A 14,593-nucleotide genomic window follows, 5' to 3' on the forward strand; every position below is an offset into this window, starting at 1 on the left:
CGTTATTAAAATAATTAATTCTCAATTCAAACTGAAAGGGTTACTTTTAGTGAAACCTGTTTCCCATTTCCTTGAAAAAAAAAAAGGTAGAGTAACAGACTTTGAGGTACACAGTGTCTCCGATGTGTTACCTAATCAGCAGTGGCATGCACAGTGGATCAGCTGCTGTAGGTGCCGTGATTTAGTAACATGTCAGAGTCTCTAAAAATAATTTCCAGTCCAAAGCCAGAGGGCGATGTCACTGTAGTGACCTCTATCCTTTATATAAGGTCTATGGTTCAGCTCTGAGGAAAAAAATAGCAAAGTTGTTTTTGTTTTTTTAATAGAAACTGTGCGTTAAACATGTCATTTGTTATTTGTAATGGCGGCAAAAAACAAGGAGCACAACAGTCCAGATCAAACCAAAAAAAACCAGGCCAACACAAAACAAGACTATTCATGAGTCCACAGGAAAGTCCGGGGGTCGACAACACAAGAGCCAAAACAGTCCAGGGGGCCGACCGTGCACACGGCAACGGCGGCGACGAGCAAACAGTTCCGGGGGCCGACCGTGCACACGGCAACAGCGGCGACGGGCAAACAGTTCCGGGGGCCGACCGTGCACACGGCACCGATGGGCAAACAGTTCCGGGGGCCGACCGTGCACACGGCAACGGCGGGCAAACAGTTCCGGGGGCCGACCGTGCACACGGCAACGGCGGCCACAGAGCAGGTCCGGAGGTCGGCCGCGAGGCCAGCGGCGGCAACGAACCCTTTCCGGAGGTCGTCCACAATGGCCATGATGCCAACTCAGAGGCCTGGAAAATGGCCGCCAGAGGAGAAGCACGACAGGCCGAGCGGGCTCTGACGGCGGCGTTGCAACCGCAGGACCAGACGAGGCAGGACCAGGCGAGGCAGGACCAGGCGAGGCAGGACCAGGCGAGGCAGGACCAGGCGAGGCAGGACCAGGCGAGGCAGGACCAGGCGAGGCAGGACCAGGCGAGGCAGGACCAGGCGTGGACGAAGACACAGAGGCAGGACCAGGCGTGGACGAAGACACAGAGGCAGGACCAGGCGTGGACGAAGACACAGAGGCAGGACCAGGCGTGGACGAAGACACAGAGGCAGGACCAGGCGTGGACGAAGACACAGAGGCAGGACCAGGCGTGGACGAAGACACAGAGGCAGGACCAGGCGTGGACGAAGACACAGAGGCTGGACCAGGCGTGGACGAAGACGGCAGCGGGACGGCTGCGGAACCTGACGGCAGCGATGCTGCAGGAGGTGATGTGGATGCAGGCAACGGTGTAGGAGACACAGGGGATGATTCAGCAGGTGGTGGCTGAACAAACTTCCCCGAACCGTCAGCAGACGTGAGGATGTGCTTGCTGGGTCCTCCAGGACCCCTAGCAGACGAGGCGTGGTGCTGGGTGGGCTCCTCAGACCCACCCGCAGACGACACTCGAGGCTGGACGGGCGACTCGGGCCCTCCAGCAGACGACACTTGAGGCTGGCTGGGTTCTCCCGAACCCCCAGCTGACGAAACCTGAGGCTGGACGGGCGACTCGGGCCCTCCAGCTGACGACACACGGGGCTGGACGGGCGACTTGGGCCCTCCAGCAGACGACACTTGAGGCTGGCTGGGTTCGCCCGAACCCCCAGCTGACGAAACCTGAGGCTGGACAGGCGACTCGGGCCCTCCAGCTGACGTGGCGTGAGGCTGGACGGGCTTCTCCGGCCCTCCAGCTGAGATAGACGGATGAATGGATCCCTCTGGTCCTCCAGCAGAGGACAGGGGCAGAGGGGTGAACTCACTGGAGCTCTCAGCAGGGGATGACGGCTGAGACTGCTCAGTAAAGTCCTCTAGTGAAGCTGCTGGTGCTGGCATCTTGACCTCTAGGGGTCCAGAGTTGGCTGGTGGTTGACACCCAGCCTCTGGGGAGGCCCTAGAGGGAGCAACTGCCTCTGAGATGGCCAGCTTAAGTGAACCAGCTAACATTTGTATGAAGTGTGTTCCCTGCTTGTAATGAGGCTGTGAGGATGATGGCTGAGTGAATGAGTGGGTAGGCTGCTGAGCTAGTGGCGACTGAGCTACAGGTAGCAGAGACGATTGTAGTGGAGGCGTAATAGATGGTGAAGTGGCTGACTGAACTGGGGGCAGCGGGGCTGCTGACTGAACTGGGGGCAGCGGGGCTGCTGACTGAACTGGGGGCAGCGCGGCGGCTGACTGAACTGGGGGCAGCGCGGCGGCTGACTGAACTGGGGGCAGCGCGGCGGCTGACTGAACTGAGGGCAGCGCGGCTGCTGACTGAACTGAGGGCAGCGCGGCTGCTGACTGAACTGAGGGCAGCGCGGCTGCTGACTGAACTGAGGGCAGCGCGGCTGCTGACTGAACTGGGGGCAGCGCGGCTGCTGACTGAACTGAGGGCAGCTGGCCTGCTGACTGAACTGAGGGCAGCTGGCCTGCTGACTGAACCGCTAACTGAATTGCAGACCCAACGTTAAACTGTGGTGAAAGTGTGGATGGGAGAACATGATCAGAAAAAACAGTTTCGGTGAGGTTTACAAATTCCCCTGAATGAATCAGTGCAGGTGAAAAAGGGTCCCAAACATCTCCATACATAACACCAGGCTTGGAAACAGAATGGAAACAGTCATTAACATAGAGCGTGGGCTCAGGAGAAACAGTCTTTGAAGCAGCGGCCATAGAAAAACCACTATCATTTTCAGTGGAACCACAGAAAATGGCCCCAGAATAAATCGTCCTTGTTTCTGGCAACGCAGAAACAATGTCCCTCTCACTCACCACTGCCGGTGGCTTACATGTCCCGACATCCGGCTGTGGGGTGCTACGCCGACGGCGCGAACGTCGCTTTCTTGTCGGAGACGGCTCCGACGGGCCGGGTAATCCCTCGTCCGGCGGTTCGGATGGCACGTCCTCCGTGGAAGCGAGCGGGCGAGCGGTAGCGGCGGGGGGGTGAAGGTGGAGTTCGTGGAGGATGAAGTTTTGTACCAGCGGGTGAAGTGAGTCCAATAGCCAGGGATAATCGGAAATAAGCCGTTGTAGCCTGGCTTCCAGAATGTAGAGAAACGTTTCTCCCTCATGCTCTAACCACAGGTTGATTAATTTTGAAGCTGAGTCCGTTATGAAATTCCGAAGCTCCGTGGGTGGGGTGACTGCCGCTGGATCCATATCTGGCTGGTCCGTACTGTCACGGCGAGTGAGAAGAGCCGTGTGGAAAAGGAAAAAGAAGATCCAAACGCAGGCAGTCGTGAAGGTGTGAAGGTGATTTAATGAACACGAAATATAGAGAGGCAAACGGCAAAACGGAAAACTAAACTATACTGGGACAACTAAACTACAGAGCATGAACAAGAACACGAACATAAAGGAAGGAAGACGATGGTACATGATGGTGACAGCAGGGAACACACAGATGAAACATGGTGGGAACGCAGACGGACCAGCAACTACAATGACAGAGGACACGACTTAAATACACACAGAGAAACACAGGAATTACACACAGGTGGTGGACACAGCTGGGAATAATCAACAAGACGAGACAGAGGGAAAACTGAACACACTCACATGAGACTCAAACCTTCACAATAAAACAGGAAATGAGAACACTACAGGAAGACGCAGACCTGACACTGAGAGACAGACGGAGAATGACACATGGAACCTGAACTAAACTAAACGTGAGATACAACCGAGAACAAATCCTTAACATGAACAGAAACAGAATTCTAATAATAACAATAATAATAAACCTCAGTGCCCAAAACCACGACAATTATCCAAAAATAAACTAACAATCCAAAACTCAAAATACTGGGTCGAAACTGACCCAGAACCGTGACAAAATGTGGCAAAGTGTTGCACGCTGTTTTCAAGCTTACCACTGAGGAATTAAACTTACTGGTTTACACAAATAAAACTGCACACTGCAACCCCAAAAAGTTAACATTGTACAACTTTCAATGCACAATTAATGAGGCAATTAAACCAGTCCTGGTTCAATTTAATCAAAATGTGACCACTTTTCTGCTGCCTACCAATAGCTGTGTCCTGTCCAAAGATGAGCGAAGACATCAGGTTTCCCCAAACAGCGGAAGACTGAAAGATGAAAAAGAAGATGCCGAAATAGTAGTTGATCACGTCAGCGCCTTTTTTGTTGTCTTTGGCGGCCTGCACGTTCCCACATATGGTCAGGTAGGTGCATTTAGCCGACCACAGAGGAGAGCCACCCAACCCCAGGATCACTGAGGTGGGGATGAGAGTGTACCTGTGTGAGAGAGCAAAGCAACACTTGGCCTCAGCTTCAAGACTTTTTATTAGCCAATGAGGTTATTGGACAAGACGTGTTGCAGTTGGGTATTACAAAAATAATCTTTAATAACAGACATTAAAAAAAATTAGAACCCCAATTAGCCTCATTCATTTATTGTTTTTAATTGATTGTCTGGTTGATTACCATCCTGGGTAGAGGTTTCCCAACGAGTAGGACACGTAGCAGGCCATGCTAACCACAATGGTCCATTTACAGCCCAGGTTTTTGATCATGATGGGAGGGAGAAACATGGAGGAGATGATGATGGAGGCGTAGATGACGCTCAGAGAGGCCACGCCCATCCCCTCCGCTGCATTCAGACTGCTCTGCACAGAGAGCAGAAACACTATAAGTGTTGATCAGAGGTTCAATGTTATGAAGTCGACTGCACTATAATCAAAACAAAACAGTTTTTTCTAAAAGTAGACAAACTTGAGTATTTTTTTATAAGCTCAAAATATTTTTAAATATAGTGAGCCGGCGGATTTACACACAGAATAAGTGTTTAAAATTCGTGCTTGGACTTTTGAGTGATGTAAGGATTGCACATAATGCAGCACTGTTTATAAATAGGGATGTTTCAGCTTTGCTATGTAGCCCAATCTATGTCTTATAAGCTTTGGGAAACACTTTGAATTAATATTACTGTTACACTGACCTACATACTGGTAATTACATAATAATTACACAATATCAGCATCAGTGTTTAAAGCAAGTTGATCATTAAAGGTGGCAATATTAGTGTAATATGTAAAGACTGATTGTGATTTGAAAGTTAATTAGATTTCATTCATGATTCTATTTGTATTATATATATATATATTGTAGAAATGTTTAGCTTATTTTAGAGTTTAGAAATGTGTTAACATAGAATCTAGAATTATTGTAGAGACACTGACACTGCCCTCAATGTGATAAAGGCCTGACTGTCATGAACTTAGGAGCAGAGTATAGGAGACCCTCCCCAGTTGAACTGTGAAAGTAAAATAGAGAGGAGTTAATCCTGAGAGGAAATTCCCCAGAGAATGTTTGGGTGGGGGTCTCAACATTTGACCTGGATAACTGTGGTCTGGAAGAGAAATGGGTTTTTTATGACCTCTAGGGAATCACCTACACCCACAGTGTTTTAACTGTCACGCACACTCACTTACGTGCACACACATACACACAGGTATGCGTACACAGTCACACACGAGCACTCACATAGACACAGACACAGAGTTTGCAGCACACCATAGGGGGGTTTTATGATGGGGACACCTCTATAAAGCTGGCTGTAACTAACAAAGGGGTGAAGATTTTGCAGAGGGACACACCGGCCTCGTCTTCCCTTCTAGAAGTGCATGCTTAAATGAAGATGAATAAAGATAAATAAAAGTTTTGTGAAAATGACTACTGAGTTCCGGTGCCGTCTCTGGAAGTTTCGACGAATAAAAGAACAGGGGTAAAACTGATTTCGTAACAGTTTTGGTGCCGAAACCCTGGGATTCGCTCGAGGCCCAGAGAGGATGAATTGGCAGAGCTGAGATCGTGATCAGGAGACGTTTGTTACGGATTAGTAGAATCGGTGTTTCATCCGTCTTAGTTATTAGGAAAAAGTGGCGGTGTGTGATCCGTCCTCCGTGCGTTAAAGCAGGAAACGTGTGTTACTATTAGTTAGAAAGCGGGGTTTAAGGCCTCGTCACCGGCTGAGGGCCGTGTGTGCTCCGAGTTTGGCAACTCCACCCTCCTTCGGACGCGTCGTTGGGACCTGTGGGACAGGAGCCGGGGTGGTGACCTGGGCACCGGGGGCGCCTTAAATAACTAAAGCTAGGTGTTGGATCCTAGTCACGGTTGATAACCTGCATGAGAGTGGGGGCAAGTTGCTTCGTTAGTGAGAGAACGACTGCTTGGCTCAGCCCACTGACTGCAGTGTGTGTAGACTGTGTAGTTGTGTGAAAGCGCCGTTAGAGTCGGCGTCTCGTCTGAAGTACGGGAGTCAATTAAAGTAACAAAAATAATTTGTGTCTAAAAGTGTGTGTTTGTGGTGTGCAGAAATTGCGGCAGGAGGCCGTGTCGCGAATTGTTGCAAACTGTGAAGTCAATTGGGGGGTTTAATTTGGTTTTATTTTTTATGGGGAAGAGAAACTGCGGTATCCAGTCCGTGGCGCAGTTTGAATAATTTGTGAGGCAAATGTGGCGCGATCTGAAGATCGTGAGCCTAATTGTCCTAGTTAGCAGTGTTGCCAACTCCTCAGTAAGGAAAATCGCTATTGGTTGTCCTAAAAGTCGCTAGAAGTCGCTAAATGACGTCATCACCTAATTTGCATAATTGGTCATGCTAATGTAATTGTAACTTACGCTGCTGGACAGAGAAATAACATCGTGGACGAGACATAAAGTGAGCAAAAAACGTCCTAAATGCATTTAGAATTTATTTAGAACTACAAATTAAATTTCTTTTAGCAATTATTGTTTTTTGTAATGTCACAATTCCAACCCTGCTCCTTTACCCAGGCTTGGACCGGCAAAAGTGACCCGAAATAGGCACTCTGGTGGAGTTACTTTGTGTGTGTGTGTGTTTATAAGTAGTTTTAAACCTGATCCACAAAACAGCATAAGAGTAAAAGAAGAACTGACTGCGTTACAGCACCCGCTGCTTGTTGAGAGTAAAAGCGATATGCGCTTTCACGCCTTTTTTTTAGCGACTTTTTCTAGAAAAAATGTCGCTAGGGGGTCTGAAAACTCGCTAAATATAGCGACAAAGTCGCTAAGTTGGCAACACTGCTAGTTAGGTTAAAGGTTAAGGTGTATAAGAGCGGACGGCACCCGCTCTTTGTTCTGATTAGGGCGTTGTCCTGAATCAGCAGAAGTGTTTGGCAGAAAGTTTGTATGGGACTGCGAGAAGTATGAAGTGTGTGTGAGCCAGCCTCGAGGGGCAGGTTCACAGGCGGAACGAACGAAGAGTAAAATGTGCGTGTGTGTGTGAGAGAGAAAGACAAGGTGGGGGTGAGTGACCAGCCTGTGTGTGTGTGTGAATTCTTTGATGACAAATAGGGAGATAAAGTAGATTAGTTGATTTTCTGTGAAATAGTAATAGTCAAGGAGTCGTAGTTATCAAATAGGAGAAAATGAACTAAAGTAAATAAAGCAAATTAACAGTGGATTAGCGTTAAAGTAATGATAAATAAATTGGTAAAATTAACAGTGACATTTAAAGCTGACCAAGTATTCAAGGATGAATGGAGAATTTGATTGCTGACTGTATGAGAGCTGTTGGGGTGAAAGGAAAATGAGGTTGGAGGAGTGAGTTAACAGGTTAATGTGTGGGTGTAAAACAATGAGGTAAAAAAAAAGAGAAAGAAAATGATGAAAACAAAGAAAATAAAAAGTGTGGAAGTGTGAGTGGGAAATTGTCTCTAACTGGGGGAAGCAATGACACTACAGGTCACCTTCTTCCCCTGCTGGACACAAAACAAAAACATAATTTGGAGTGTTGTGGATGAAAAGAATTAATAACAACATCAAGAAGATTTTTTGTGTTTGTGGTTAAGATCAAATAAAAATTTAATTTTTGGGGTTTAAAGTCAGTAGAGTTCAAAACAAAATAAGTAGAGATGTGTTGCTTTAGGAGTGATGAAAACATCTGCAGTCACAGTGAATAATGAAAGTCTCTCAGTCTGTCGATTACAGGTGGGGAACGGACCTGGATCAATTCTCCACGGGCAGCAGTCGGAAGAAAATTATAGGTTAAAATCATTAGAAAAATAAAATAAAATAGAAACACCCAGCCAGAATTTTTGGCTGAATTGTTTTGCAGCTTCCCGTCCTCATCCTGAACAAGCAAGCTCCAAGGAAGCTAATCTCTCCCTGAAGACACCGAGTGCAGTTCCAGAAGCACGAGCATGAACATCAACAGTGGACAGCAGTCCAAGAGACAATACCAGAGTTCTGAGCAGAGAGGTCCAGCAGCACTATGGGCAAACGGCATCAGAAAGAGAAGATCCACCATCTAGATTGGATGGATGGAGATGCATTTCCAGCAAGCTGCAACCTCACTGTGTGTGAAGGACCTTTGAGAAGACTGTCTGAGTTTGACATTTGCCATGTTTGGAGCGAGATGGCAATGAAAGAGACAGTGGGACAAAGAGATACACGGGACAAAGCTGAAGAGAACTGACTGCCATTGGACAGAAAAGTGGGAGAGAAGAACGGAGAGAAAGGAGCAGAAGAGGACTGAGGCTGCTGTTGTAGTTTGGGGAATCAAATTGGGTTAAGGAATCCAGGGGGGACAAACAACTGCCTGGAAGTGGAGGATTGACACAGTGTCCAGACCACCACAAAAGGGGGAGGAAGACAAGGACTGAGGTATGCAAGAGTACTGTTAGGAAAAATGGAAAGGTGACACCACACATGCCCATGATATGCACTAGAGATAACACAAAATCATACATAAAGTGGCACACATCAAAAGAGGGTATTTGTAGAAGGGGTTAACAACACACAGCATGGTTGCCTATCGTAACCTGCAAGCATTTGGGGTTTAGCAGTGCCTGACTATGTCAGAGTTTTTCATTTAGATGTTTCTGAAACAAAATTTGGAGTGAACAGAGTTTTGTTTCAGAAAAAAGGGGGAAGGTACATAAAAGGATACATAGAAATAGAAAATGTATTAACCCGACTAACACACACACACACACACACACACACACACACACACACACACACACACACACACACGTAATGAAGCTCATTAGGATCAAACACAATTTTAAGTAGGCAATACTGTAACCATCATCCTGTCTGGTTTATTGAGTGGGTTGAGAAGTGATACATAGACGACTGAATTAGTATTATTTTGGGGAACATGATAGCAGGGGTGAACAGAATCCTGCAGCCAGAGTTTAAATGAGTGAAACTAGCAGATTTTTTTTGTTTTTGTTTTGTTTTGTTTTTGTTTCTGAACTATGGGGAAAGTTTTACCATGGCACCAAGTTTTAGATTTGGTGTTTTCTCACCTATAAGAGAAAGAATATTCTTTGACAAGTCCTAAGACCGGGCTTCTGTATTTTTATTTACTTTTGTTTTTCAGTTTTATCTGTTATTTTTCATTTTATTTTTATTTTTTGAACAGTGCACTGATTTCTGTTTGTGAATTTCTTTTCTTTAAGCAGATCTGCATGTCGGGAATTAAAAGTGCTACACGTCGTCGAGAAAATTGTTACAAGTGAGTTTCTCCACATTAAAATGGGCTCCGGAGAAAGCCACTTATTTGGGACAATTAGAAAATGAGAGTCCCTGCCTAAAAAGGATTCAGCGAGGTAATCCGACCTAAAGTTTTTTTTCTTTTTGAAATGACGTCATTTTGCTGAGGGTGGAAATCAAATGCGGTGATAGTTTCCACTATCAGCAAAGAAAGAAAGAATGAATGAATGAATGAATGAATGAATGAATGAATGAATGAATGAATGAATGGAAATAAAAACAAACTGACTGACTGGTAAAAGCTGACAAGACTTGACCACGACTCAAAGTTAACCTCCACCTAGACAGGACAAAAGGGTGGATGAATTTATGTGTTTCTTTTTACAGGAGCAGAAAGATGACAGCAACATCTGAGGTTGCGTGAGCTTTGGCCGTACCGATTTAACTTGTAAAGGCCACTTTCTGTGTTTGTGAATCTACCAGGGGTGTGTTATTCACTACCTTGTGTTGCTCACAGAGATTACTGTGAGAAAGTGTGTATACATCTGCGCAGCGCTAACATTTGCATTCTCTTTTCTACAGCATTACAGTTCTTCATGTGATCTGATGATGTGATTTATAACAGGACAATTGGTTGATGTTTGTTTCTCTATTACAGGATTGATGATGCTGTTACACTGTGATGTTGGGAAAATGTTGAAGGTTACTTTGACGATGTGAATAACGTGAGAAATTTCCTGTGTTGAAACCAGTGTCATTCCTTTTACAGCAGGCTTAATTTTATGGCCTTTTACGGCACCTCTGGAACCTATCGACCTGCGCCTGACCACCAGGATTGTCTATGTGTGCTCCTAATGTTTGTTTTTCTTTAAGAGTAGATGTAGAGGGTTCAGCAGAAAACAGACAAGTGACATGAGGAAACAAATAAGATGCAGTGTTTATGGAATAGTTGAATATGAGCTCATTAGCTGGCCACTACTGAGCTCATAGTGATAAAATGGGTGGAGTGACATTGCTTAAGGGAAGTCACAGATTAAATTGTGGAATAAATTGGGACGATTCATGATTTGGGACAAATTATGGTGATAATAGTGATTTATTGATTGGAGAAAACCTGCACATGATACTTGTCTTTTATGCTGAATACTTTATCACTCTTATGATCTACAGTTGGTTGCAAATGTGAAGTTTGATTTAACAGATTTGTCTTCCAGGATACAGGCTCCAGGTGGAGCTGGGAGTTGAATAAGCTGAACAGCCATGTGGGGAGAGGAGTGTTATTTTTAATCTGTAGATGTCGTGAGGTGCCATGACGAGAAGGAGTGGCTGAGAGGATCGTCCACAAGATGGGAGCTGAGGCCAGGGTAGAGGCTTCAGGAGGATCAGAGATCATCTTCAGCACAGCAGACATCACACAGAGAGCTGTGCTACTGAGCTTCCAGGAGATCAAGAGGAGACTTCCCACAGCAAGATTTTAAATAAAATGAGAGATTCATCGTTGACATTGAGGAAGACAACTAAGGTGTACGACGTGCTCTGCCTTAAATCTTCAGCAGCGTTGGACGTGACAACTCGAGGGATGGAGAGAGCGTGCCAAGCTCCAAAAGTGACAGCGCAGAGGAAGTCCAGCGATGGAATTGTGTTTCTGTGTGAAGGACAAATACTAGGAGACTGGGAAATAGTTGACACCACTTTTCCCAAGGATGAAGATCACCTAAAGTGTGTCACTTTGCCATGCAGATCTGATGCTCTGCAGAGAAGCCTTCTGTGAGGGAGAGATGTAAACAGACGAGCCTTTTGTCTACATTTAATGCATGTCAACTTCTTTAGGCTGGTTGAGGGGGAATTGGAGAGAAACGGTAGTGTCAGGTGTGACTGTTGTAATTGTAACTGTGATTTTTTAAAAGTGAATTGCCCAGAGACAGATCTAAGTCCACTCCGGGGATACCACCATCACAGGCCACGGGTGAAGCGAACCAAACGTAGTGAAACAGGTCAATCAGATGAGTGTTTTGATTATTATGGCGGTATAGAGTTGGACTACGTTAAAGGGTCCACAATCTCGTATATATTTGATCTTTGCGCTGTCATTAAATGCAAGGGCTTGCTGAACAGTTGGGTCCAACATCTTTAATGGCAGTACAAAATCGGATGGCGTTAGATATGTTGTTGGGAGAAAAAGGGGGCGTCTGTGCGATGTTTGGGGATATGTGTTGTACTTTTATTCCAAATAATACAGTTCCCGACGGCTCTGTGGCCTGAGTTCTGGAAGGCCTAAATACGTTGTCCACCACAATGTATGAGCATTCGGGATTGGATAACCCACTGGAAGCGTGTATGACCTCTGTCTTTGGGCAATGAAAAGGTTTCATTATGTCAATTATGGTTTCTTTGTTTGTTTTTATTGCAGTATCAGTGACATGTGGGTGTTGTTGTGTGCCTTGTATCAGAGCCTTGTTCGTAAGATTCATCATGATGCCACTTTTGGGAAATGGGGAGTCACAGTATGAAAACATTATGGTGAAAGATTTAGTGTAGTTTTATCTGCCATAGGGCAGATAAAAAGGGGGATTTGTAGAAATGTTTAGCTTATTTTAGAGTTTAGAAATGTGTTAACATAGAATCTAGAATTATTGTAGAGACACTGACACTGCCCTCAATGTGATAAAGGCCTGACTGTCATGAACTTAGGAGCAGAGTATAGGAGACCCTCCCCAGTTGAACTGTGAAAGTAAAATAGAGAGGAGTTAATCCTGAGAGGAAATTCCCCAGAGAATGTTTGGGTGGGGGTCTCAACATTTGACCTGGATAACTGTGGTCTGGAAGAGAAATGGGTTTTTTATGACCTCTAGGGAATCACCTACACCCACAGTGTTTTAACTGTCACGCACACTCACTTACGTGCACACACATACACACAGGTATGCGTACACAGTCACACACGAGCACTCACATAGACAGACACAGAGTTTGCAGCACACCATAGGGGGGTTTTATGATGGGGACACCTCTATAAAGCTGGCTGTAACTAACAAAGGGGTGAAGATTTTGCAGAGGGACACACCGGCCTCGTCTTCCCTTCTAGAAGTGCATGCTTAAATGAAGATGAATAAAGATAAATAAAAGTTTTGTGAAAATGACTACTGAGTTCCGGTGCCGTCTCTGGAAGTTTCGACGAATAAAAGAACAGGGGTAAAACTGATTTCGTAACAGTTATATATATATATATATATATATATATATATATATATATATATATATATATATATATATATATATATATATATATATACATGATTTATGCCACGTGCTTATAACTGTCAAGTTTTTTATTTTATCTAGAGTACTTCTAGTGTGTGCACAGATAATTATGTCTAAAGTAAACAGAAAACTGTTTAATTTACACTTTACTTTAAAACTGTCCAGCTCTCAACATACAACAGCAATATGGAATTTTTGTAGATATAATATGTACGGATGTGAAAGTTTTTATAGTTTATAACAAATTCAGGTATTTAAAATGTGTTATAACATATATGTTCATTTTTATTCAGTTCAGTTCAGTTCAGTTGCTAAGAACCCCTTAATTTCAAACAAATGTTGTAATACAGTAATTGCAGTTCTGGTATTACAATAAAATTATTCAGTACATTAACAAAAGTAATGTCTTTGTTTATTTATTTAAAGGTTTTGCACAATTAGTTATGATTACCATATTTTCTTTATTTTTATTTTTATTTTCGAGCTCAATAGACTGGCGGCCTGTCCAGAGTGTACCTTGCCTCTCGCCCTATGGCAGCTGGTAGAGGATGGATGAATGGATTGTTATTATTATAATATTAGTAGTAGTAGTAGTGATAGTAGTAGTATCAATATATTATGAGTTATGCGTGCATGTGGAAATACAGAAATGAAAAGATTTTTCCAAATTAATCATACATGTGAAGAGTGTGAAGTTTTATCAGGAAAAGGAAAAAAACTACAATTATTAGCATACTATGTGCACCATTAATATTATACCAATATTTATATTTGTTAGTAACATTGTTTTGTTCAGTTATGATATAATAGTCAAGAAAATAACAAATTAATCCAGAATGGATTACTGGCATCATTTGTTGACTATAGGTATACAATGGTATTTAACATCTCATATTCAGTTAGTATGAATAGATTCTTCGAAGCGCCAATAATGATTGAATGAAATCCGGTGCTGACTGACAAACATGACCGGTAATTATTGACATATGGAAAACTTGTAAAGTAAATTATTCCTTGGTCCTTTCAACTGTGGAAGGAAAAATGACTCCTTTTTTTCCCTCCTTAAAGCAGTAAATTGTAAATCTTCCACCTACCTGCAAACTCTGTAGACCTCCATAAGCCGTGAACAGGGACAGAAACCCAATTGAGACCACCAGCACATTCTTGAAGTTGCGGCTGATCATGGCTGCTTCTTTAAAAGTATATTTAACAAAACAAAAACCTTCTCAGAGCATTAACCTTTAAAAACAAAAAACAAAGAAAAATAAGTTGTGTTAGGTTTTTGTATTTAGTTTTTTTGTTTTGTTTTTTAGATTCGTGGCTTCATGCAGCAGCTGCTGCACAGAGTGAAGTCAGAGGTAGCTCACTGCTGAAGGTATTTCTGATAAACGTTTACACTGGAAATAACTGAGAACAAAGTCCAGCCCTCTTTCTGTCACACACATACGCCCATACACCCTCGCATTACGCATGTTTTTGCAGACAACTATATATTGCATTTCTTATCACGTTGGCCTCAAAATATGGTGCAATTTGCTCACATATCAAGCTCATATATCAGACTGCCCTTCTTTAAATCCTGCACTTTCTCTGAGTCATTGCACATGTTTTGCCTGTAATTGTTGATCATTACTACTTTGAGCTTCCTTCTTTTCACTCAACCCCTCTTCCTCCTTCTTTTTAGTTCCTTTTAAGATTTTGAATCCAGACTCATTGTGTGTACTTACACCGTCCATACATACAGGAGCACTGACCACAGAGCAAAGGTTTACAGTGTTACCTCTCATTCTTTACTTTTATGAACGTACAAGACATCTTTTGCTTTTCACAGC

The 14,593-nt window shown here is 44.0% G+C and overlaps 2 protein-coding genes across 3 annotated transcripts; both read right to left on the minus strand.

Annotated features, from left to right (window-relative positions):
* Positions 1–789: 789 nt before the first annotated feature.
* Positions 790–3,084, minus strand: LOC148098450 (uncharacterized). Its single transcript, XM_087852475.1, has 3 exons — positions 2,803–3,084; positions 976–2,260; positions 790–797 (listed from the first exon to the last, which is right to left on the minus strand). The coding sequence occupies exons 1-3, from the start codon at positions 3,082–3,084 to the stop codon at positions 790–792; spliced, it is 1,575 nt and encodes a 524-aa protein (XP_087708601.1).
* On the minus strand, positions 2,438–14,357 carry LOC148098451 (N-acetylglucosamine transporter UNC93A-like). Of its 2 annotated transcripts, XM_087852549.1 has the most exons (4): positions 13,856–14,357; positions 4,461–4,642; positions 4,042–4,271; positions 2,438–3,188 (listed from the first exon to the last, which is right to left on the minus strand). In XM_087852549.1, the coding sequence occupies exons 1-4, from the start codon at positions 13,943–13,945 to the stop codon at positions 3,124–3,126; spliced, it is 567 nt and encodes a 188-aa protein (XP_087708675.1). In that variant the 5' UTR covers positions 13,946–14,357; the 3' UTR covers positions 2,438–3,123. The 2 variants fall into 2 exon arrangements, with proteins under 2 accessions (XP_087708675.1, XP_087708674.1); XM_087852548.1 differs by having other exon boundaries at positions 2,438–4,271.
* Positions 14,358–14,593: the final 236 nt, after the last annotated feature.

Source organism: Neolamprologus brichardi, chromosome 15 (assembly GCF_056152115.1).
Source record: "Neolamprologus brichardi isolate AB-2024 chromosome 15, ASM5615211v1, whole genome shotgun sequence".
Taxonomy (NCBI): Eukaryota; Metazoa; Chordata; class Actinopteri; order Cichliformes; family Cichlidae; genus Neolamprologus; species Neolamprologus brichardi.